This window comes from Vicugna pacos, chromosome 10 (genome assembly GCF_048564905.1).
Source record: "Vicugna pacos chromosome 10, VicPac4, whole genome shotgun sequence".
In the NCBI taxonomy this organism is placed as follows: domain Eukaryota; kingdom Metazoa; phylum Chordata; class Mammalia; order Artiodactyla; family Camelidae; genus Vicugna; species Vicugna pacos.
This window is the reverse complement of record NC_132996.1, coordinates 43,138,349-43,162,486: the sequence shown is the minus strand read 5'-3', so window position 1 is coordinate 43,162,486 and position 24,138 is coordinate 43,138,349. Positions and strand designations below refer to the sequence as shown.

The 24,138-nt window shown below is 37.2% G+C and overlaps 1 protein-coding gene across 1 annotated transcript in view; it reads right to left on the bottom strand.

The window, feature by feature from the left end:
- GAS2 (growth arrest specific 2) overlaps positions 1 to 23,449 on the bottom strand; it is a 119,469-nt gene extending 96,020 nt beyond the window's left edge. The window contains exons 1-3 of the mRNA XM_072969679.1: positions 23,150 to 23,449; positions 15,025 to 15,189; positions 4,593 to 4,714 (exon numbers count right to left, since the gene is read on the bottom strand). Of these exons, the coding sequence (XP_072825780.1) occupies positions 4,593 to 4,714; positions 15,025 to 15,169 (267 nt within the window). The 5' untranslated portion in view covers positions 15,170 to 15,189; positions 23,150 to 23,449. The remainder of the gene's footprint in view (positions 1 to 4,592; positions 4,715 to 15,024; positions 15,190 to 23,149) is intronic.
- Between the last annotated feature and the right edge of the window lie 689 nt (positions 23,450 to 24,138).

Genomic DNA, 24,138 nt, shown 5'->3' with positions numbered 1-24,138 from the left:
AATTGGACTTAATCACTGACTTTCCTATTTTTTCATTCTCTCCTCAATCCCAGGCTGCAAAAGAAAATCATTTATTTCCATATCATTCCACCTATATCCCCTCCCTCTCATTAAGAGTCACTCTGTTGATTTAACTCTAGCATTATAGTTGCATTTCAAAATCATGAATTTCTTTAAAAATATAGTTATTTTAGTTGCATAACCAGATACATTTATGTGTAGTTTAATCACAGCTGAGATTTTCTTCTCAAGAAAACCCTTTTAACACTTCTACCATACTTTCTTGTTCTGTCAGAGATGTTGGCAGTACACACAGATGACTGGGTTTCTCTGAATTCAATCTAGATAAGATGTTCTCTAAACAAAATGTGCTATTGATTTTTGAGGGAAAAACTCTAATCTTTATGTCTGATTTAATTCCTGGATGGCACAACATCCTGAGGTATTGTTATCTCGCAGCTCAGGGAACTAGGAACTCTTGATGGGCAAATGTACTACGGGCATTCTATCTGCCTGGGATGTTCTTTCCCACAAACAAGGGCTGGATTCTACATTTACATGGTGAATGTTCAGTTCCTTCCTCGGAGCATAATGCAGCATTCTACTAAGTAACAGAACTTCTTCTTCTTCTTTTTTTTTTCCCCTTTTCCCTTCATGTGCTTCAAACCTGATCTAACCACCCAGGGCTCTTTGAAGTCAAAGGAAGCTCTGAACTCAGGGAAACTCTGATGTCTGGGATAGAGGCTCCTAAGATAAATGAGACAAAAGGAAAGGAATGTTAGGAGAAAAAGAGAGGTTGAATCCTTTGAATATCTTGCACCATGTTGATGCCCCAGTGCTTGAGAGAATCGTGTACACAAATCAGTGAGTCATGACTGGGAAAAAGATCAGAGGAAATACACAGTAAGAAGGGGTTCCTGCAGTTAAACTCTCTGGACCAGGACATGAAAGTTTACATCAATGTTAACACTTACTTTGTCTTGACTGGAGATGCCAACATTGAGTCAGTTAACAAAGGGTCAAGAGGTACAAAACCTAACCTTGGATTTATCACTTGTTTTGGTTTTCTCATCCCAATAGGATACCCAAAAGATTAGTTTTGTTTAGATTTTTTGCCCTTAAAGTTCCTCAGCTCCAGGAATAATTAACATTTACATGTATAATAAATTGATCATATTATGGTGCATATGAACTAATTAAAATTAAATTATACAAGGCTAAGATTAACTACTCACAGCTAAAAACCTAAGAGGTTATTTTTCAAAACTGATCTATTGATACTTGGAAAGAATTACAGGATATAATTTATTTGCATTCAGAGTATTTTACCAAGTCAGAATAGGATATAAGTCATGCATTTATAATTAAAATATTAAATATGTAAACTGTCTAACATATTTATTAAATTTACTTGCAAATATTAATAGTGTTTAAATCACTCTTAACACAGACATACTTCACACATACCAGACATAACTTACTCGCTCTAATGTGTTTACACAGCTGTAAAATTCCCAAATTATCTATCAATCAGGAAAAGTAAAAATATTGCTGTGAGAACAAGAACATAAGATTTAAGCTGCTGGAGAAAAAATTACAAAGGACTTCCTATAAACATGACTTTAGATGGGATCAAGTTTGTTCTGGATTTTTTAAAAAGTCATTCAGTTTTAACATCTCCCTAAATATAAGTTTCACTAATTCCGTAAAGGAATTGACCTCTCAATTGAATTGAACCTCTCTTCACCACTATTGTCCCTAAATTTCAAAATGCCAAGGTGAGAAAAAATTACTTCCACACACACAAGCGGACTTAATATTGTAACCTTAATGTTGTAGCTTCCAATTTGAAAGTCTCCCTTTTTCCTAAGGGAAATATTCTACGTAAACCTAACTACCCAGGTTTTAATAAATCTATTCTTGTTTAAATTTAGATTTAATAATAACAAAATGCTGTAGAATCTCATATAACAGCTCTTTCTGTTTTTAGAGAAAGATGAATTGAAAACTATGAATCTTGACAAAGTCATGTTTATGAACAATAATAGCCATGAAGATATTAGCCATTGGCTTTTCACCTTTTGAAAAATTTCTCATAAAATACAAAAAAGAAAAAATAGCTGTCTTTGCACTCTTCATATAGTAAGACACATGCTACTTTGATTTGCAATGGAAGTAGGTTGTGAAATATACAAATTTTGCCAAGGACACAGAAGGCAATTCAGTCAAGAGGAATTGTGTCAATTTCTAAGTCAGAGTAAATTTGATTTTTTGAGCATTGAGTATTAGGTCATACTGGGTATTTTTAAACCTACACTTGTTCAATTACCACAGCTGAGTTTTTATACTAAAATATATTTACTAAAATCAAAATAAATTTGAGTTTTATATTCAGTTAAACAAATGGATTAGGATCAAGGAAATACTTTAAGTTTAATAAAAACTTTCTTCAGTTTTATTCATTTTGAAAGGACAACCTCCTTTATTTCTTTTTATGTTTTATAGTTTTATTATAAAATGATATAATTTGAAATAGATAGCAAACTCCCAACTCATAACTATTCTCAATATTACAATTGTTATGGAGATTTGGGGCAAATATACACGTATTTGCATATAGTAGCTATCACACTAACTATGAATTTTTACAAGTACTTAATTTTTTTATTCTAGTTTCCTCTAGTTAATCTAAAATTCTCATCAGGATATCTTAACTTTTTCACATAGAGAAGAGAGATGGTCTATATCAAGAGCCTTTTTTGGGTAATGCCCTCTGGCAGGCATATATGCATAATTTTTAAAACTATGTTACAGATAGGAAAACCAAGACTCAGATATGTCTACTTACAAATAATAAAACTAGAACCAAAGCAAAATGTGTTCAACATCAAAGCCTTTACACGATAAGCGAATCCTTCGAGGGCTGTCTTACACTTGACAGTCTTAGTATTACAATTCTATATAGGGATTTTAGCTTTTGTTTAAAAAAGCAATAGTTTAGAAAACAATCAAAAAGTTACTGAAAACTGTACCTTAGAGTTGTTTACTCTTTGTTACTAGGAAGAATTCAAGACGGAAATATGGAGACAATGGGCTCTCTCTTTGATTAAGATAATGCTTTGAAAAAAATCAGAGCACGACACTTTTTTTCCCCTCTGTTCATTATTTTAGAGTGAACTTTGTATACAAATTGTCCTCCTATTAGGCATTATGTTTTCTCATTAGCAAACTGAAGTAGAGGCCGGTTGCATTACAATGGAAGCCACGGCAGAAGAATAACTGGTCTCCTACCAGTCCTAACGTTGAGTTTGCATTTTCGTGAGAAACCTCTTCGTGCCTATGCTCTCAGAGTGAACCGAAATGAGAGCACTAGTCTTGGAAAGAGGATGTCTGTGTTAAGTTCTCAGCTCGGTCACTGCCTAGCTGGGTGATGTTGCACAAATCACTTAGTCTGCATCTAAATGCAGAAGAAAAAAAAAAAAACCCTCAGTGGTTCCCAAACTTTGCTGCACATCAAAAGCACCTGCAGAGCTTTTAAGAAATCCCAACCCCCCAGGTGGCTCTCCCTAGGGACTAAATTCGAATGTTGAGGCATGGGAGCCAGCTCCCAGTAGTTTTTAAAGACCTTCAGGCGATTCCTCTGGGTAGCAAGGTTTGAGAGCCACTGAATTAATTAATACCTTCACAGAGCTGCTCTTAAGGTGAAAACAAATAAGGGGCTTTGTATATTATATAGTACTTTACAGGGTGATATAAAATATTATCCCCAAACCAACTGTAGTGCTGTAAAAGGAATACATTGTTTTAGGGAACCTGATCTTTCGTTTTGGATTTTAGTTCCACAGTCATAAAGAAACAATACATAAATAATCAGCTTTACTTTTTTTCCCCCAGAGTTACGGAGAGTTTAATAGTTTTCTTATTTTTGTTTTCAGCTGCCCTCAACATTATTTTAACCTTATTTTTTCTGCCCTCTTTTCCTTCTCTATTTAAAATTAAGAAAAGTGTCATTTACCTTGTTCCTTTAAAAAAATTATCAACACCACACTTATGTATTTATAATAACCGTGAAAAAATATTAGAACAGTGTGCAGAAAAGAAATCAGAGTAGTCAGAAAAAAAATAGTTTGTCCAAAGTTACTTAGTTCAATCTATTATTTAAAACCAGCAAAAAATTACACAGTCCAGATATTTTAATTCAGTGTTCTACCATAATAATCTACTTGGAAACAAAGACCTCTTCAGTGAATCTTTCTTGACCAGATTTTGTTCATTGCCTGATGACATAAGTTATTTCTCTGCTAAATTTTGAACCAATTTGTCAGATTAACCAGTTTATACACAGTATTTATTTTGTACTAATACTATCAATTTCCATAACCTTCTGTTTAATCAGACTTACCAAAAGGATTATGTAATTTATGTAATTAGAGGGCAAATAACATGTTACCTAATTAAAAAGCACCCTCTGAGTTTTAGAAGCATTACTGCATCCATTCACAACAAAATCCTCAAATTAAACTCAATTCATAAGCCACTGCAATTGTAATCCACCACCAGGCAGTGAGTGATTCTGCCTTGGGATCTTTTACCTTTGTGGGCTTGTTAGCCTCCATGCTCTCTTTGAATTTCTCTTGCACGGTTTCTGCAAGTTGACAGAGCAAGGCACCATTATCCAACTTCTCCATGAAAGTTTCTGCTGTAATCTCCTTCCCTGAAATAGAAAAAAAGAAGCGTTATAAAAGCACAGTGATTCCCCAACCCAAGTGTGACATTCATGCTGACATATTTGATGCCATTTTTACCACCAGAGTTTCAATTCCAGCTGAGTTGCATATCTGGGATAGGAAATCCCTGGGAAGAACAGTTTCTTTGGAATTTTATGTTTTCCTTTGGTCCCAAGAATCTCAATATTTTCTATTTTCATAGTATAGTTTCAACTGCATGGATGTTTTATTTGATGTTAAAAGTGGCAAAAGGATGGCCTGGGTAAAGGGTCCCACTACTTAGCAATCAAGAATAGAAACCAACCAGTCAATGAAACTCAAGTAACCAGCTTTCAATGATCATACAGTTTGGCCTCTGAGATTTGTTTGAGTCTCATCCTCTGTGACCCTTTGCCGTGGCCTGCAAGGCAAGTGCACAAAGCACAAGTGGTATTTTGTGTGATGTGTTCATTTTTCATTAGAAGAGCGTTCTGTTGATTTTAAATACAGCCATATCATATCAAAAAATCAACCGCCACTGGCAATTTTAATAGGATGGTCAATGCATAAAGGCATATCTCTAAATGCCACTACATTTGCTTTCCCAATTAAGATAATACAGAGGTTAAATTAATGCAAGTGATAAACTCTCTGTAAGAACACACAACCTCTGATCATTTTTCCCCTTCCTGATGCAGGGCTTGACCTGTGGAATTATCAGGTTCACATCTCTGCTTTTTTCTCTCTCCTCCCAACCACTCATGGCTTCAATCACTGCTGTTCCAAACTATTCAAAATTGTACATCCCTGATATTTTTTTACTGCTGAAAAGTTGTTTTTCTTCTTTCTTCTATGCTCCCAAAGTATATTTTCTTTCTTCTTTTATTCTTTTATTTTGTAACAGCTTTAGAGGATATAATTCACATACCTTACAATTTGCCCATTTAAAGCATATAATTCAATGGCTTTTAGTAAATTCATAGACTTGGGAAATCACCACCACCATCAATGTTAGTGCATTTTTTATCGTCCCTAAAGAAGCTGTATGCTTTAACTATCACTCCTGATGGCTCCATTCCCCTTTACCTATAATACCATTCCTTTCATTCTTATATGTTTCTCAAAATTCATCTTTCCCAAAGCTCTCTCCTTTTCCTGGTTTTGTAATTCTCAAAGTTTCAGAATGTTTCATTTCCCTGTCTTAATTTCCTATAACGTATTAGTCACAAGTTCTGTAGATTCATGCTCCCTTCTGTTTCTAGTACCATAATCTCAATAAAAAATTTCACGATCTGGTACCCAAACTCTAGCAAAAAGAACAACGGCCAGTCCTTGGACCCTTGACTTCTCCCTCCAGTATATGTCCTAATCACTGCTAAAATTAATAATGCCAAACACCACCCGCACTGAGTCAGTTTTCACCTTTACTGCATAGTCCCTAATCTCCTCTACCTAACAAATAAAATATACCCACTTTAACCCCATATTCAAAGTCCTCTCATCTGCCGCTAATCCACCTTTCCACTCTAATGTCCTTACACTCTGCTCCTCGGTCGGCACCCTGCCTTTCCAGTTCCATTAGCAGAACTTCCCGTTTCCAGTCTCATGCCTTTATTCTAGGCATGGGCCCTGCCTGAAGCATCCCCCAGTTTTCTATCTGCCTAACCAAGTTCTACTTTTCCTTTAACCAGAAACCCATAAAGAGATTCTCCCAGTGTACACTGGTCTTCCTAAAATGGTCATACTCAGGAGGATCACATACTTTGGCATGCATCGAACGTCTTCTATTGCTAATAACATGTTTTGTGTAAAGTTCTTGCCGTCTTCAGTACACTATTGACCTCTTGAGGTATTATTGTTTTGTGTGTGTTCCTATTATTTACATAGAAGGTACCTAGTAAATGTGTTCAGTGAGCATGAGAATTAACAAGTAAAGAAACAAGAGGGAGGTAGAGCCCAGTGGTAGAGTGCGTGCCTAGCATGCATGAAGTCCTGGGTTCAATCCCCAGGACTTCCATTAAAAATAAATAAGTAAATAAACCTAATTACCTTTCACCTTTAAAAAAAAAGTGAGAAACAGGCTACTGGAAAACTTAAAGAAAATGTTGTATATTATTTTTGTTGAAAGTAGTAAAGTTAAAGCAAAAAATCCCCAGTATTTTAAAGCTTTACACTGAGAGTCATCATAGGATTAACTTTAACCGTAAGAAGAATGCATGCAGCTCAATTCCATGAACACTTAAGATAAATGTGAACCAGTTGGAAAACAGATAAATTAGTGGCCTACAGTTAAACTGTAGAACTAATATATTTGGATTTTAAGAAACATCTGTTTAAAATGATTTTTTAAAAATAGTTTTAGGGGAAGGGCAGGTAAAGGAGGAAAAAGAATTACTTTTTTTTAACGTTCTTTTTTCCCTACTGGATAGTTCACATTCTAGCCCTCAGTTAGGATAATGACTTCTGCAGGAGGCAAAATGTCAGTAGCTTTAAGTACTCACCACAGAGGTAGCCTACACAGAACTACTATTATTTCAAAATTGTATGCAGCTCAACTCAATTAAGGAATGAAAGTAATAGTCTCAAGATGTAAAATGGCAGCACAACTCAGAACTTGTATTATGCATTCACCATATTGGCTTGCATTTTCAATGCAGTAAGGAAGTTATGTTGCAAACAACCATAAAAAATAAATATTAGAAATATAATTGAAATTATCAGTGAAATTTCAAGGTAAAGAAGGTAAGCTTTAAATTGTTGAATGGTTCCCTTGTAAATTGTTTCTAAGATTTTCTACATTTGGAAGAAGTCCTTAGGTATTCCCATTGCACTACATTACATGAAAATTTAGATTCTACTCATAATGTGAAGTAACAAGATGATTACAATAAATTTAAAAGAACTTGTAAATTATAAAAAAGAAAAATGGCTTTCATTAAAAAGTAGTTAGCAATTTACCAAAAGGTATGGTTTTTACTTTTTAGGCGTCATACCTAAAAAAATTTTAGTTATCCTGCTTTCCATGAATACTTGAGGAATTTTACATCGAACATCTGTACCTAATGAAAAATATATTAGGTGTCAGCTTTCAATTCTGTATATTTTATAGCTCCAAAAGGTGGGATTTTTTTTTTTTTGGCTAAAACAAGACACTATTACATACTTTATAGCTGAAACGTACTGACTCGAACGAAGGAAAAATGCAAGACAGAATTTTTTAAACCTTCATATGTAACATATTTTCCATTCAACGATTAAGAATCATAAATTATACATTTCAAATGTACCAAATAATTGTAAGAAATCACTGCAATCCTTACATGGTATGATATGTTATCTCATTCTTTACTGCATTAATATTACCAAAAGTATTTAAAAAACAGAATAAAAAAATGACTGAATTTAATCATCACAAATCCACCAGAATAGGCTATAAATTACTAGTTACAATTTAAGTTATACAAAGTTAAATCTCTGTGAGGCAGAACCAGATCCTCTTTAATCTAAATCGTGTAGCTAGTTTGAGGATTAGATTACAAATGCTAGAAAAAGTAGAATTCTAGTGTCACAGAATCATTTCTCCTGCAATCCCATCTTTCCTTGTTGTTGGTATATTTAGGGAAAGAAAGGGCAATGAATAGATATAATGACATCACCTTGGAGTGCCAACCACACTGGGTTGGACAGATTATTGACCTGAAGGTTAATCCAAAATAGCCAAGTTTAGCGGTAATATCTTTACTTCCTGAGTTCATAATTGTGGATTTTGATCTTTACACCATCAATTCAGTCACGACTGACAGCTTGCGAGTAGACAACAATCAAGAGGTTTGGTTAAACACTGTGATTAGTCATTTCCTCTTAAAATGTGAGGAGGGTACAATGACACGAAATAAACTTCTACCTGAAATATTCTGTCAGGTAGCTAAAATCAACACACATACTTGTACAAACAAGTGTGTTCCTGCCGATGTGTGCTTGCCATAATTTCCAAAAAGATTACCCCTTTATCTTCTATTTTTCTAAGAAAGAATTTTTCCCTCCTAGTAAGTTAGCAGTACTACACTCAGGTTCCTAAAAGTATGACAACATCTAATAATGACATTCAGCACTTGAGTTCTTACCATATGCCAAGCACTTTACATATATTCACGTAACTGAAATGGGTGCTACTATTACACCCTTTTTACAGACCACGAAATTGAGGTACTTAGATTAAATAACTTGCTTAAGCTTGGGTTTAGAAGCTATGCTCTTGGCTACCATGCTTAGTTAAATAAATATTTGCTGAACACACAAATGAATATTTCCTATTGTTAAATGAATTCTCTCTAAAGCTGTTGTCTTTTTCTCTGTAAAAAGTCCACAGGGTATTTCTCTCTAGATACTCTTTCTTAAAAACAAGCAAATAAAAAAAACCCCAAAATAAAAACCAACCAACAAACAAAATACAGCGTGGGGTTGAAGACAGTGGTCCTGAGAAATGAAAAGCCGTCTACCTTGCAGACTGGAAAATGAATGAGAATGTCATTTAGACATGCTCTGATTTGTAGCCTGATTCACTGCAGAAGAAAACTGGTATATTTTACCTTAAGGGTGATTCAGATATGATCAAACTGTACTCCAGTCTCCGTCGTACCTCTCAGCCACAGTCTATTTCTCTAATGGGAGAATGCAAAGCAACTCATCTGTTATCTTAACTCAAATTGTTCAGTGTTTTGAGACTGAAATTTAAAGGTTTGAAGGTTGTGAGATAGGAAACGATTGATTATATGCAGAAACCCTAGATCAGTGCCTGCTCTACCCTGCGTTTATATCAAGAAAAGACAAGGCTGGTTTTGCTGGGAAAGTTTGGAAAAAAAAAATTAGGGAGTGACTGATCTGAAAGGTGTCAACTTGTGAACATGAACTTGATTTTTTAAACTTTCAAACTAGCATAAGACACCTCCTTTCCTAAGGAATTTTTATTGACTATATCATATTATATAAGAACTCTGCAGAGTAAGTATCTAGTAAAAGGGCTTCAAGAGCTGTTCCAAACTCATTAAACAGCAGTTGTATTTGACAGCAGCAGCTTTAGTAAATAGGTGCTTAACTTTTAAAGGCTGAGGATAGGTTTTTTAGAAATAACTGCAAAAATGAAACCATTATACGTTGATCTTATTCAGCATATAAATAACTAAGCTTTCTTTTATGTGTGTGTAGGAAAGTCAGAGAAAGGGACAATCACCAATTGTCATGGTGCATTTCTAAATATAAGTAAAATCAATTCAGCTTAACTTGATTTGTAATATATCTTATGATTTACTCAGTCTCTGTATATATCCACACACTATGCCTACAACCCAAGGATCTTTAAGAACAAAGTCAATTTCTGTGATGCTTAACATCTACAACACTTTCTCACAAGTTTACTCCCATGTGATTCATGCAATGTTATGAAACAAATACTAATTGAAGATAAAGGTAGACCATCCTTTTCAAATGATGAAAGAAGCACAAATAAACAATTTGAAAGCATGTATGTTAGTATCTTCATTTCAAAGCTAAGCCAGTAACAATCTTCAATAGTCTATCAACAATCATGAATTTGTAGAATGTGCCTCATCTGTTTGAATAATGGGTAGTTGCTGTAATCTGGGACTGTTAATTTAATAACATGCTGTTTATTCAAAGTGACAAGTTTTCCCCCAAGATTTATTTGTATAATCATTTGATACTCAAATATGTCCTAAGAACATAATTAACAAACAGGCAATAGCTAGTTCATGAACAAAAATAACAAAACAGAAAGACTAAAATAAAGATGAAATATGTATATTTAATGTATAGCAGGTGACAATGATCAAAGAAACATTTTTTAGTCAAGATTTTTTTGCTGCAGGTTTCTTTGGCTGTCTTTTCTGGCTGTCGGTCATAAAACTGCTCCATGGTTCCAGCTATCCGAACACGTACTTGGACTACAAAGATATGTGAGTAGTCATTAAATATCACACAACCATCTTCTCATGAATCAGACTGGTATTCTGCCCCAGAGACGAATCCCAACTACCGTGATGATTTGTTCACATTAACTGGTTAACTTATGACAAAGACAGCTGGCATTTTATATTCTAACATATATATTTTAGTTAGTCTAAAAATTTGTTATGATGAATTTGCTATTGCTGCTTGAATTCCTTGCCTAGGAATATAATGTAGTATTTATTATTGTTACTGGCTAAATAAGTATCTAGTACTTGAAAAGTACAGTATTATACTTACATGTTTGGCATGGATGTGAATATTGGTCTATGAATCAATGAAATAATTTTCTCCTCTATCTAATAATTTTTACCCATCAAAATATCTGAATACAAATTAAGCACTCTTTAAGAAACTCCATGTCTCAATTGACATTTTATATGTAGGATCAGAAATATCTGAATTTAGAGTATCACAGATACATTTTTTGAAGGACATAAAAGGAAAAAAGTTACACTTCAGACAAGTATTACTAGAAAGAAATAGGAAAATTTTCCACAAGTAAGGTCCACAGTATGTTGGCAAAAGCTAATCAAAATCTTTAATTTAGTTTGTGAATTTCTACCTCACCAAAAACTTCAGATAATCTATATGGAGACCAGATCAGCTTTGAAACTACTTCAATATCTCTAACTTTGAAGTAGATAAAAATTGAGAATTGAAAGTGTGAGTAAAATATAAATTTCTGGGCAGAGGAAATTATAGCTCAGTGGTAGAGCACATGCTTAGCATGCACAATGTCTTGGATTCAATACCCAGTACCTCCTCTAACATAAAGACACCTAATTACCTCCCCCTACCAAAAAAAAAAGCAAATAATAATAATAATAATAATAACAAATGTGCAAATATTTCTAAGTAACATTAATGGCCAATAATAAATAATTTTAAATTTCACTTTAATGACACCATGTCTAAAATATGTGCATACTAAATGTATCTATTATGTGTAATAAAATATCTTCTAACATAGCCATAAATTTTTTTCCTCCCTTCCTTATTATCACCATACTAGCACTTAACATATTTTCTTACTTCTGAATGTTTTATCACTTTAAATAATCTCAAGCTATTGGTCTACTTTCAAAGTTACTATGAGGATATTAACTTGAAGGCTATTATCTATCTACTTTTATGAATTCAAGTCAACAGAAAGTGGTACTTTACTATATTTTGAGATTCTTTTAGGATTTTTCTGAGACAATTTCACAAGCCATCTGTTGCATTTGTGCTACCAACGACTAGCATTAAAAAAATTAGTCTTCTTAAAAAAAAGATTATTCATTTATATAAATTGTTTTCTCCTTGTTTATGCATATAGTTGATTTCAAAGTGGGTCTCATGAGATGGATGTCTGGGAAACTTAGACTTTTGGAACTGGAATGGACACTAGAGATCAGCTACTGCAACCTCTTCATTTTACAGTTGAGGACACTGAGCCCAGAAAAGATAGCTGAGTGACTTTGGGCAAGTTTCCTACCAAGTGACAGAGCCAGAACCAGAAGCCAGGTCTCCTGACGCCCAGTTAGGAGCCAGGTCTCCTGACTTTTCATCCAAGGATATTTCCATTACACACACACTGACTCTCTATTCTTTGAGGCTGTCTTGGGCTGCTCACCCTGATCAAGCTACTTTGTAAATGATCACATTCAGCAAATAAAATGCTTCTGATGACAAGTCATGGGACCTTGGAACGTACCCGTATAATCAGGCTATACTCTAATTAATCACGATTTCCCACTGCCTAGGACATCTCAGGGACTCCTTGTTGACCATGCAATAAATCATAAGCTCCTTAACGTGGTCTCAAAGCAGTATATCATCTAGCCCCAAAAAATCTCATGAAGCTCTCCCTTTCTTGATCTATGCTGTTGACACCAGCCTTTATTCAGTTCTTCCAATGCACCAAACTCCTTCCTCTCCCAGCACAGTCATTCCCTCCACCCCGGCTCTTTTCCCATGCTTTGTCTGGCTATTAATTATTCTTCAGATCTCAGTTCTAAATATAAGACCCCTTCAAAAGGATTTCCACAAGCCCTCTAATCATTTGCCCCACTCCCACCTCTTTGTTTGTGCATTCTTATTACAATCTATATTTGTTAGAGTTTATAGCAAGTCCAATTAATGAATAATTTATTCAGTTACTTATTTGATATGTTCCCTGTTCAGTCTACTCCAAGCTCTATAAGAACAGGCATGCTGTCTATTCTTAATCACCACTCTACCCTCCAGTACTTAGCAGACTCTGCTGGAGCACAACAAACACAATAGCTCGTATTTACTACACTTAGTTGGTTACTATGTGCCAGACCTTGTTCTAAAGCTGTTGATCTCATTTTAGTCTCCAGCAAACCTGTGAGGTTGGGGCTGGTATTGCACATATTTCACAGATGACAAAACTCAGGCTCAGTGAACTAAGATGCTTGCCCAGCATCACAGAACCAGTAAGTGCTGGAACTGAGATTTAAATCCAGGCATCCTGATTCCAGAGTCCATTTTATTATAGTAATACTTTATGCTGCAGCACACTCAAATATTTGCTGAGTAAATGAATGAACTTACCCGCAAAACCAAATCAACCACACCACCAAACTATGTAAACAGAATAATAACAACACATACTGAGTTTATGCCAGGCCCTGTTCTAAGGAGTATACATATTTTAATCATTTACTCTCACAGCAACCCTCTTGTTATTAGCACTCTCCAGATGAGGAAATTGAAGCCTAGAGAGGTTAAATAACTTGCCAAGATCATGTTGCTGGTAAGGGGCAGATCTGGGGCTCAAATACAGGTGGTTTATTCCAAGTCTATGCCTTAACTTCTGCTCTGCACTGCCAACCTTGTGCTAGCCCAGATCTGAAAACAGCTCCAAGTTAATGTTACTAATGCAGCAATAATTAGTGAACACACACAAAAATGGAGGACCCCCATCTGTTTAGGCTGAACTGACTTCTATGTGAAGGAGAAAAATGCTCCTCCTTTGCACGAGTGAAAGGTAGCCCCTTCCTTCGGGTGCCTACAGCTCCATAACACAGTGAAGGGTCTTCTGAGGGAGTGATGGAGGTGAAGGATGGCTTCCGCATCTCTGTCCTTACCCTTTAGCTGGGCGCCCTTGCCAAGGGTACCGCCTGCATACCCAGATGTGGTAGCCCTGGTTAGACTATGTGGAATTGTCAAAAGCACATGGACACAGTGAGGAAAAAGGAAATATCTAACTCTAGGATAAAGGCTAAAAAAAAAAAAAATTGCAACAACAATGTAAAAAAATCCAGAGCCACAGTGAGCAAAAGGAAAAATACTGCTAAAACCTTGCCAAATGTTGCTAAAATTTCAGATGCACAGGGTTCTCTTCACCGAGCTCTTAGTTTCATCAGCTAGAAAGTGAAGCTAATAGCACTTACCTTGAAAGGATTCTTTCAATAACAAAATAATGTTGGTGACATCCTCTCTGTAACTGATAAAGCACCGTCCAGATTGTATGTTTACTCAATATTCAAATCTTATATCTTACAAACTCCGTAGGGATCCTTTACTCAGATCTTAAATCAATTTTGTTCTCTGTGAAAAATCACCAGTGAAAATTGCATCGCTATACATGCTGATCTTTTAAATGTGTGATTCCATTTTGCACATGGTTGAAATTGTATTCTATGAATATGACAGAACAATAGAAAGTCCAGAAAGAGGCAGCCTTAGCATGAGGCAGCATTTTTTCTCAAAGACAATCCTTTTGGAAGGTTACTTAAAAACAAAAATGAAATGAAAAGAAAAATTTTAATTCAAGGTTGGGTGCACTCGTCAGCTTATTTGGACAAAGGATAGATGTTACTGCTCCAGAGTCTGGGTATTCAGCAGTTTTAGAAGGTGTGCTGATAAAAGTAGGGCAAACAAATCTGGTTTTACAAGCCAGATTTCCCAGACTGTGGTCTGTGTGCAAAGTCAAAAGAATAGGCCAAACTGGTCAGCTGCATGAAAAAAAAAAAAAAAAAAAAAAGAAAAAAACTAAAAATAAATCAGATTGGTATGTAGATGAAATAAGCAAATTGACCACATGGCTCCCAATTTCAAGGAATGATAGTGGAATCACTAAGCACAGTTACTATGAGAGACACTGGGAAATTCATGTAAATTTTCCATATGCTTCGGGTCTCCCCAAGCAAAATGCAAATAACCAAAGTCTTTCTTTCCAAGGCGCTGTCACATGCTTAGGTGAAAGACAGTTCATGAGTGGAGGGCGTGGGGAGGGGGAACCTCTTATCTTTGCTGACAAAACAAGATCTTATAACCTTACCTAACAGATTGGTCAGCCACAAGGCCAGATCTTCTTTCATCGGCAGCAAATTAGCTTCATGTCTGCTGGCCAGCCACTGGCTATACTGGTGCATATCAGAGAGGCCAGGTCCACTCCGTACCTTGGGGCTCAGAGCAGTGCACATTATTTATCCACTTGGAATACCTGTTTTGGAAACAGAAGAGCAATTGCTTTTTATACAGACTTCTCTTGTGAAAATCCTGCTGCCGGTGACACAGTGAGGCACCAGATCCGTGGATGTTTTGATGACAGGCCAGGTTATTAATTATTAATCCCTTATGAAACCTTATTAGCTTTATCTGTACTGGCCCTGTCACTTTTGACCAGCCACTTGGTTGGAAACAGCAGCAATCAAAGGTCAAACACAGTAATCAAACAGTAAGCTCTATGTTTGTGTAAAACATCCTATTTGGAATAAGTCAGCTTCTCAGGCAAGAAATTGCATTCATTGAAAAGCAATAAAAAGCGGCTGATTACAATTTTGGTACCTAAATTGTACCCCTCCCATTGTTTGGGTTAATTGTTGAAACCACAGATTTTCATAGATTTTTAGGAGTAAGTGCTAGCAATGACAGTATTTGCACAATGTCTTAGAAACACATGGTCACTACTCTTAAGACGATAACCTGTGAGATTAAGCACAGTGCTTGCTTCTTTGCAGATCGCTAAGCAATCATGGTCTTACAGTTGAGACAAATGGTTAGAAGACAAGGTAGGCGTGCATTTAAAGAGTTCCTCCTGTACTTCTCTCATTTTACAGTTAATGAAAAAAAAAAAAAGAGGGGGAAAGTGACTTAACCAAGATCATATAGCTAGATCATGACAGAGTAGGGCCTGAATTTGGGACCTCATATAAGACCGTTACTGTTTTCTGAGTGACACATTTTACAAAATAGTATCATCAATAACCCCCATTATAATCTAGGAATTAAACCATAATTCTAATAAATACCACCCACCACAGGTTATACTTTTATTGTACTTTGTACCTTCCCACATACCAGGGTTTGTTTGCAATCATCTTCATAGTCAAAGTCATTAAATGTCTTATAGCTACAAAATCAGAGATGATGTCACTAATCTACGAGAAGCACAGTTCTCCATGTGGGTTGCAAAAAACATGTATGAATATAGACTTGGCCTTGAATGTAGCACTTCAGTATGTATTACTTACAGGACCTTAGACCACAGAAATAATACTGAAGCAGCAAGGGAGTAAACTCATAAGTTAAACCGTGCGTAGAACTGCATTCCGTATGCAAATAGTGCCTGCAAAATAACCAACTGTGCTATGACTGAATGAAAATGGTAAGAAGTAAGATTTATATGATATAATGAGGGCTTCAACTATGTTTACTACTAATGGCATTTTAAGTTATCAATGTAAGTAATACGTTATACTTATAAAATATATCATTTTATATATATATACATATACACACACATATAAATATATATATATGTTTTATTATCTGCAACTTAACAAAGCATTCCTTTCCAGTTAATCTCAAATTCTGATTCTCCTAGCCTACATTAATTTTGCTTTCTACAGACTGCTTTTTTTTAAAAAAAAAAAAAAGACAATGGTGTTCAGAAAAATGTAAAATGTCACAGTCTCCCAAATGTTTTGCTGTAGTATTAGAAGACTGACGGGAGTGTGAGTAAACACCTAAAAGAGTCATCAACATAAAAATTAAAAGCACAGACAATTTCATTTCCAAAGCAATTATGTTTTGAAGTAATCCTTTGCAAAAAAGACACTAAGTTTTCTTTGAAAACACTTTCTATAAATCTTTCTCTATCTAGTTTTCTAAAGTGATAATCAGTGAAAATGTGAAATTTTCTTAATATGCCTTGTCCTATGCTATTAAATTGTCATTATAGGGACCAGTACATCACAAGTGTCCATTTCCTTTTGCAGCTAATCATGACATTATTCATATAGAGTCCTAAAGTTTTCTCCAAACCCTGCAATTAAACCAGAAACCTCACACATTTTTTGCCCCAGTTCTTTAAAGAGTAGCTCCAGTCCCAGGAAGACAAAACATCTCCAGTAGCTGGTTAGGGCACATCCAGGTGAGCCAGCCTCAGAAACAAACATTTAAATAATAATATATTTCAGCGCATGATTCATACATTTAAATAACCAACTGAAATCTTAAAAGGGTTACCTCTAAAATGCCTTTCTTCTCAAGACACAATCTCTCCCACTACTTTCCTGAAAGTGAGATGCGGTAGTTCAGTAACTTTACCTGCATCCTATTATGTGCTCTGCAACTTCCATTTAAGCATCAGAGTCCTATTTTGCTTTGTAAAAGCAAGAAGACACCTCCGATTCTTAAGCTCATTGTCCAGCAAAGAATTCATCAGGGGATAGTTTACAGTAAGCCTAATGGCATGTAACAGTTTCAGTGAGCCACAGGGACATTATCTGTTCCCTCAATACTTCTACACAGTGAAGTTTTTATTTTCTTTGACAGTGGCACATTTATTTCTCATGTAGTCTGTCCTGTATTTTGCCAGGAATGTAATTCAAACTACCCCTCTAATAATTACAGATGAACATTAAGTAAAAACAGTAAGAGTAACTAAGCTTTTATTGTTATGCTGCTTTGTATAAAATCAAAATTATATCCAAAGTGGAAAAAAAACCAGTTATATTTTCCACAGAGGCAAAAGTGTGAGAAAGAAGACTTAGTGGGTAACTAGCATGCGAGAGAAGTTAAATGATTTAATATATGCCAAATATGTAGTCACCTAAAGTTACTGTCAGAGATAGGGACTCCTCTATTTAAGTCCCCTTTTTAAAAAATTAAGATTCCATCCAAATTCTTCTGATTCTTTTTTCATATTTCAAGTTACCATCAAACTTGGCATGACTCTATTGCTTAGTTGGAAGTCATTACATGGAGGTCTTGGATTTAAATATGGTGGAGACGTGAATAGGAAACATGGAAATGGACCCAGCTAGCAGGATCAAAATTTGAAGTGTGAAAGAATTCCCCCATGTTGAAGCAGTTTCCAAATGAAATGATTAAATTGGGGTGAATGAAGTTCAAATGAATTTTTATTACCCAGATAAAAAGATTGCTACAGGATTATAAACCTTCTATAATTTTCAGCAAATGTTTAATCCATTTGAATGAGCAGAATTGGTCACAAAGAATAAATTACAAGAAAAAGATCATTTCTGATATTTTGAATTCATTCAAAAGTCTTCGAAAACCACGAGAGATGCCAAGGGGTAACTTTTAAAGATGGGAAATGAAATGATTAATGATACACTAGACTTGAAGAAAAAAATTACGTTTTGGAGAAAGAAAACTTTTCTTTTGTATAATATATTTAAATAGTGCAAGATGTTACTATTAAAATTCATGTAATCTAAATATTAAAAAGCTTGATAAGTAGTTTGATAATTAATTACTAAGCAAAGTCAATTGCTCTGAAAGAAGGAGTAAGGACTCAAATGCTTCTATGTCTCCTCCAAACTATGGCTTCTCCAAGCTTTATGGGTCTATCTAAAAATGGATAACTCAACCCTCAGGATTTGGAATTCAGAAAAATAAAACTTAAAGGGAAAAACATACAGAAACTTAATACAGGTTCTTCAAAGAATGTGTGTGTGTGTGTGTGTGTGTGCATATTTTTTTCTTTCTTTCCACAGAAGTGACTCTGGAATAACCATTATGAATATGATGAGACTTGAACTAGCCCAGGGGAAGAAGAAAAAATTAATGACTCCGTAAGTAAAATATCACATGTTTAAAGACTGTTTAGTCTGTTGCTCCAGAATCCCAGTTGAAGACATTACAATTTTGACTCTGAAGAAAAAGTATTCTTTTTCGCCACCTAGAGGTGTGCTTTGGTTATGACCAAGATGGTTTCCAGTCTATCTCGAGTCTTTGTTGACATGTTATTAAAAAATGTATTGCAATATTGCATAAAGAATGAATTGGAAAGAAAGAAAAATGAGGAGAAAATGATAAGCACTATTTCACTACGGTCTGATACAAGACTCTGCTAAGAAGTCTTATTAATAGACCAGAAGTCCTGGGGTCAAATACTGACTCTCCTTCCTAGACGTTTAGCTCCCCTTCTATTCTAGTCACATGACTTTTTGTGCTTGAGTTCTCCAGTGTGTACAGTGGCGGCTAACATCTCAAATATCCTTGTGAAGATTAAAAGCCTGTGTCAGTAGTGGGCATCTATTTTATAGTCAATAAATACTAGCTAAGCTGAAATCATCACTGTAGGAAATATGCCAAAATAAAACTTCCATTGACTTATTTTAAAAAGAATAGTGAGTCTGTAACAAAATAGGAATATTTTGTAGAACTCTAAATCACTAAGAAAAGACAAAAGACCAGGGGTAGACATGAAAACAGGTTAAGTTATTGATGAAATAAAACCATAAATGACAGAAAATCCAAAATTTCCTTCATATTGAAAGGGAAGAAGCCCCTAAGATGATGGATGAAATGCTGAGCTCTGAAGTGAGTAGTTCATATATGTTTTTTAAAAACAAATTTTGGTAACAAATTATAGTTCACTTTGGCATCAACGACTTATTATCTAAGGCAAGGCATGCTATACCTTTCAAAATAAATGCGAAGATGTCTCTGCACTCCTGTCCCCACAAATGAAGATACCTAACTGCGACCATTTAAAACAGAGTGCTAATTAACCCACAGGCAAGGGTCCCATCACTAAAGGCCACCTTTGTTCTGATTTAGAGCACTGTCCTCACCTCTGCCTAGTCAGTTTTGTGTCTTACAGGTATGAAACAATGACGAAAACAAAGTTCCTAGGCCAATAACACTGTTTTTTTAAAAATAAAATTAAAAAAACCCCAAAACAGAAACAAATCCCCTCAAAAACTTAAGCCAAACACCCTTCCAAAATTCAGAAGGAGAAAATGCTATCTTTCAAGCTAGACTGAAGGAATTAACAGCCAAGGATGGCTCTAGGTGGCTCTTTCTCCATTCTGAGTTCTTTACTCCTATGTGATTCATTTTGACTGGCCAATAATGGGTCTACAAAGCTGTATATTCTCAATCAATGTCAGAAATGTAAAAATCTTAAACCTAGGGATCTAAACAGGGTATTTAATTTTAAAAGTCCAAAATTTAATCAGAAAGGTAATTCCAGATCTTGCAAATGGATCTTCACTTCTGGCCAAGGGGAGTGACTTGTCCCAAATTAAAAATCACCAACTATAAAGGGAAAATAACACTAGTTACTAGTTTTTCTAATGATGAAATAAAGTCTTCAAATTCAAATGGACCTTAGAAGATGTACCAGCCAACTTTCTGGTGATTAATAAGGGGCTGGAGGCCTAAGATGTTCTGACCAAAGTAACAAGTCTGTTTAGTCACAGAGTTATTAAAAGTATCCTACTCAGCCCCCCTGGTGCCCAGACTCAGGTGATGCTAACTCTTTTCCAGGAATCTCCTTCTTATCTTGCCCGTGATAATTGTCTTGAAACGGATGGCATACCTGCAATAATATTCCTTTCCAAGTCATGATCAAAACATTAAGACTGAGTGGGAATTGATTTCTTATATTTTCATTGCATGAGAGATATTTTTAGGCTTTAAAAAAAAATTCTATTAAACCATTCATCCAAACAATTTAGCTCAGGTTTTTGGACCCCTACCAGATTCACTTGAAACGTAATTTGAATAGAAAACCATCTCAAAAGTTATTAATCAATTAGACCATTTGAGGACTTATATCAAAGTTTCACCTAAGTTGATTAACTCATGACAATGAATTAGCCTTAATTCATGAGAAGATTTTGTTTTGTCTCTGTGTGTGTGGTTTATAATAAAAAGAGTTCTGTTCTACGTACCTATCATGTAGTCGGGAGCTAGCAGAGTTCTACATTCTGTTGCATATATATTTAGAATCTTGTAAGAGCATTAGCAAAAACTCAAATTGATTTGACCCTGAAAACATTTAGGACAGGAAAATTATACAAGCACCTTACTCTTTTGGACAAGAGATATTTTCTACCTTTACTCCAGTTCTTTTCTCTAGTCAGAAAACACTGAGTGGAAAACCTCAAGAGTTGTGCAGGAGAAATTAAAAGAAACAGTGGGATCTCTGTGTGCACCATATCAAAACCACAAAGATACAAAAATAACGTTAACGTCAGCTCCAGTTTTAACAACTCCCTCTGCAAACAAATTGTTAGAGCCTCCTTATTTGGTTTCAACCCAGGTAACTCTGGCCTTTCCAAAAGCTCCAAAAGTCCATAAAGCAGCCTTGAAGCAAAGTTCTAAAATTATACATAACATACTCAGGATTAATATAAGACCTGACATTCTGCCATACTTGCAAGTTGAATTAAGATTTCTTACCAAGATACTAGACAACTCAGTGGCAATCACAAGACCTCTTGCACTAGTTGAAAGAAATTTTGCCTTGTGAATTTATTTCCCATCAAAGCACAGTCCACATCACAAAAATAGTCTGGTGTACAGCGCTAAAGTGAAGAACTAAGCCCCAAGTTAAGCAGCACATAGGCTGAAAATCAAGCTACCTTTCCCTGTCAGAGCCCACTCCAGGAGCCCTGCACGAAGACTACAATGTGCATTGCCAAAGCTGCCTGCCCCATGCCTCAGACATCTGTCCCTTACCTTGTCTTAGGCACTGAGAACCAGGATGCCCATGTTGGAGAGGACCACCAAAGTCACCACCTCTTCCTCCACAGTTAGGGGGGAGCATTCCTTGAGAAGGAACTCATTGATGGATTTCAAAGACAGGCTGGGCAAACCAGATCCCAGCTGGAGTTAATCAGTGTCCACAGTGCTAAGGGCTTGGGGCAGAGAAGCAGTGAGCACGCAGACGTGTTCTCAGCCTTGCCTCTGTGAATCTCAGGGGATAGGTGGGGAGGAAAGGTGGACTTCCTCTGCCTGGCTGGCACCTCGGACCGGTCTGAGCTTTTGTTTAACGCTCGGAGACCAAATGGGTGTTCCTGTGCGCAGGCAGACCTTATTTCCTGGGCATAAGATCTCCCATACACAGTTGATTTAGCTTTGTTGGAGAGGGTTCTTGGGGAGAGGGAGGAGTTTACAAGAGAGACAATAAAGTTTTGCAAACTCTTCACTGTAAGAGGGTGAAGATGAAGTGGGTGAGAGGATAAAGACGAAGAAGGTGGGAGAGAGGAAAGTTTTTTTTGATTTCCAAAACGGTTAACTGGCGAAAATGGATAACCTCTCCCCTCCTCCTCCAATTGTACTGGAAGGTAGAAAACAGAATCCATTAACCCCTGCTTTTGCTCCCTCCCTATTCAGATGCCTGGGTTAGGTTAAAAGCAACTTACTTTGTTAGGTCGATAGAATTTAATTTTGCCAGAATACTTAATACCTCCAAGGCCAGCTTGGCTCCTCTGCTCCCCAAATAATTTCAGATTCCAAACCCTTGCTTTTTGGACGAAAAGAACAATACTAGGCAAAATCTTCCCTAAGGGGGTTGATTCGTAGGCTAGCATTTGTTTATTCACGTAAGAACGCTCAACTCTGTCAAACTCATCAGTGAAAAACAGCATCACCCCCAAACCACACGTGTCGCGCTCCTTCCTCCCCTCCCGGCCTTCTAGACTGAAGTGAAACGTTCAGGATCAATCCATTAAGACAACCACCCCCCTGCCCTCTCCGCAGCTGGAGACAAAGCTGAGCGTGCACGCGGAGACCCTCGTGCACGACTGCATAAGTGTGCATTTACAACTGATGTACTAATTAGAAATCCTCTCTTCCGTCCCTGGTTGGCTGAGCCGCCTCAGCCGGCTTCTCGCTGCGGCGGTTATTTGGGCTGTTCCACAATAGGGATGAGGAGCACATGGTTGCTTCCAGGGAATCGGAGGGTCACCCACTGCAGCGGCCACCCGACCCAGCGCCAGAGCCCATCCTGCCGTCCGCGGCTCTCCACCCTTCGCAGCCGCATCCCCGAGGCTACGTGCGCGGATCCCCAGCCCCAGCCCCTCCCCACCCCGCCCGCCGCCACCCGTGCAGCAGAGGCAGGGGCTCCGCCAGCCGGGCTGCAGAGCGCGCACGCCGCGGCGGCGGCGGCGGAGAGCTGGGCCCGCCCGCCTGCTCACCCCCGCGTCCGGAGCTGGGCTGCTGGCGGCTCTCAGGGGCGCCGGGGCTGGCGGCTGGGCTCCGGCGGCGTCTGCGGCCCGGCCCCCTCCCCGCGCAGGTCCTGCAGCGGCCGCTCTGCGCACCCCACCAGCCCGGCGGCAGCGGCAGCGGCAGCGGAGGCAGCTACAGCCGCACTGGCCCTCTTCATACTTCTCCGAGGGTTCCTCTCGGTGCTGTTTGGGAAAACGATTTTCCCCCCTGCCAGAAACAGATTTCCTACATTTCAGCAGTCCACATAGACCGAGCGGAAGTAAAATGCTTACTTTTTTCTGGTGGACAGCAAACGCAATTGACACTGATTTACCCTTCAAACGGGGAGAGATTGTATTACAAGCCCTTGGCAGCAATTCCGAGGTTGGGGCCAAGTTCCAGCCCCCTCCTGGTCCCCCAAACGCCAACCTAAGAGAGAAAGGGCGGGGGAGGGGGTGGGGAGGGGATCGTATTTAACTCGGGGGTTTTAACAGAGTCAATGGCTTTAGCACAATATTAAAATTGGGTGTTGGAAAAGTTTTCGCTTTCCTGGCCAGTGATTTTGCAGACTCGGAGGCTTGAGCTTTCCAGTAACTTCGGCCACTCTTCGTTCCAAATTGAACAATTTGACTTCTTACAGTTCCCTTTAAATACCAGATTTTAGAAGACGCTGTTCTCGCGGCTGTTTTCGCTTTACAAAAGGAAATACAGTTCCACCCTCCCTTCTCTCAGCCTCGGCTCAGTATTATGTTGAATGTCAGAGACAATCTTCTCCAACTGTTGTTTATTAGGACATGTATTCTGAGATGAAAAGCCTTCCCATGAAGCAGATGTTCGAGCGTCTGCTTCACCTCTCACAGACATGTGACCTCTTGCTGGATGTCCTAGTCGCCTCAAGTTACCACTTGGCCTGGAGCGTAGATGAAAAGGATCACACGTTTTTGTTGTGGTCGTTTCCGTGTTCATCAGTTTCAGGTGC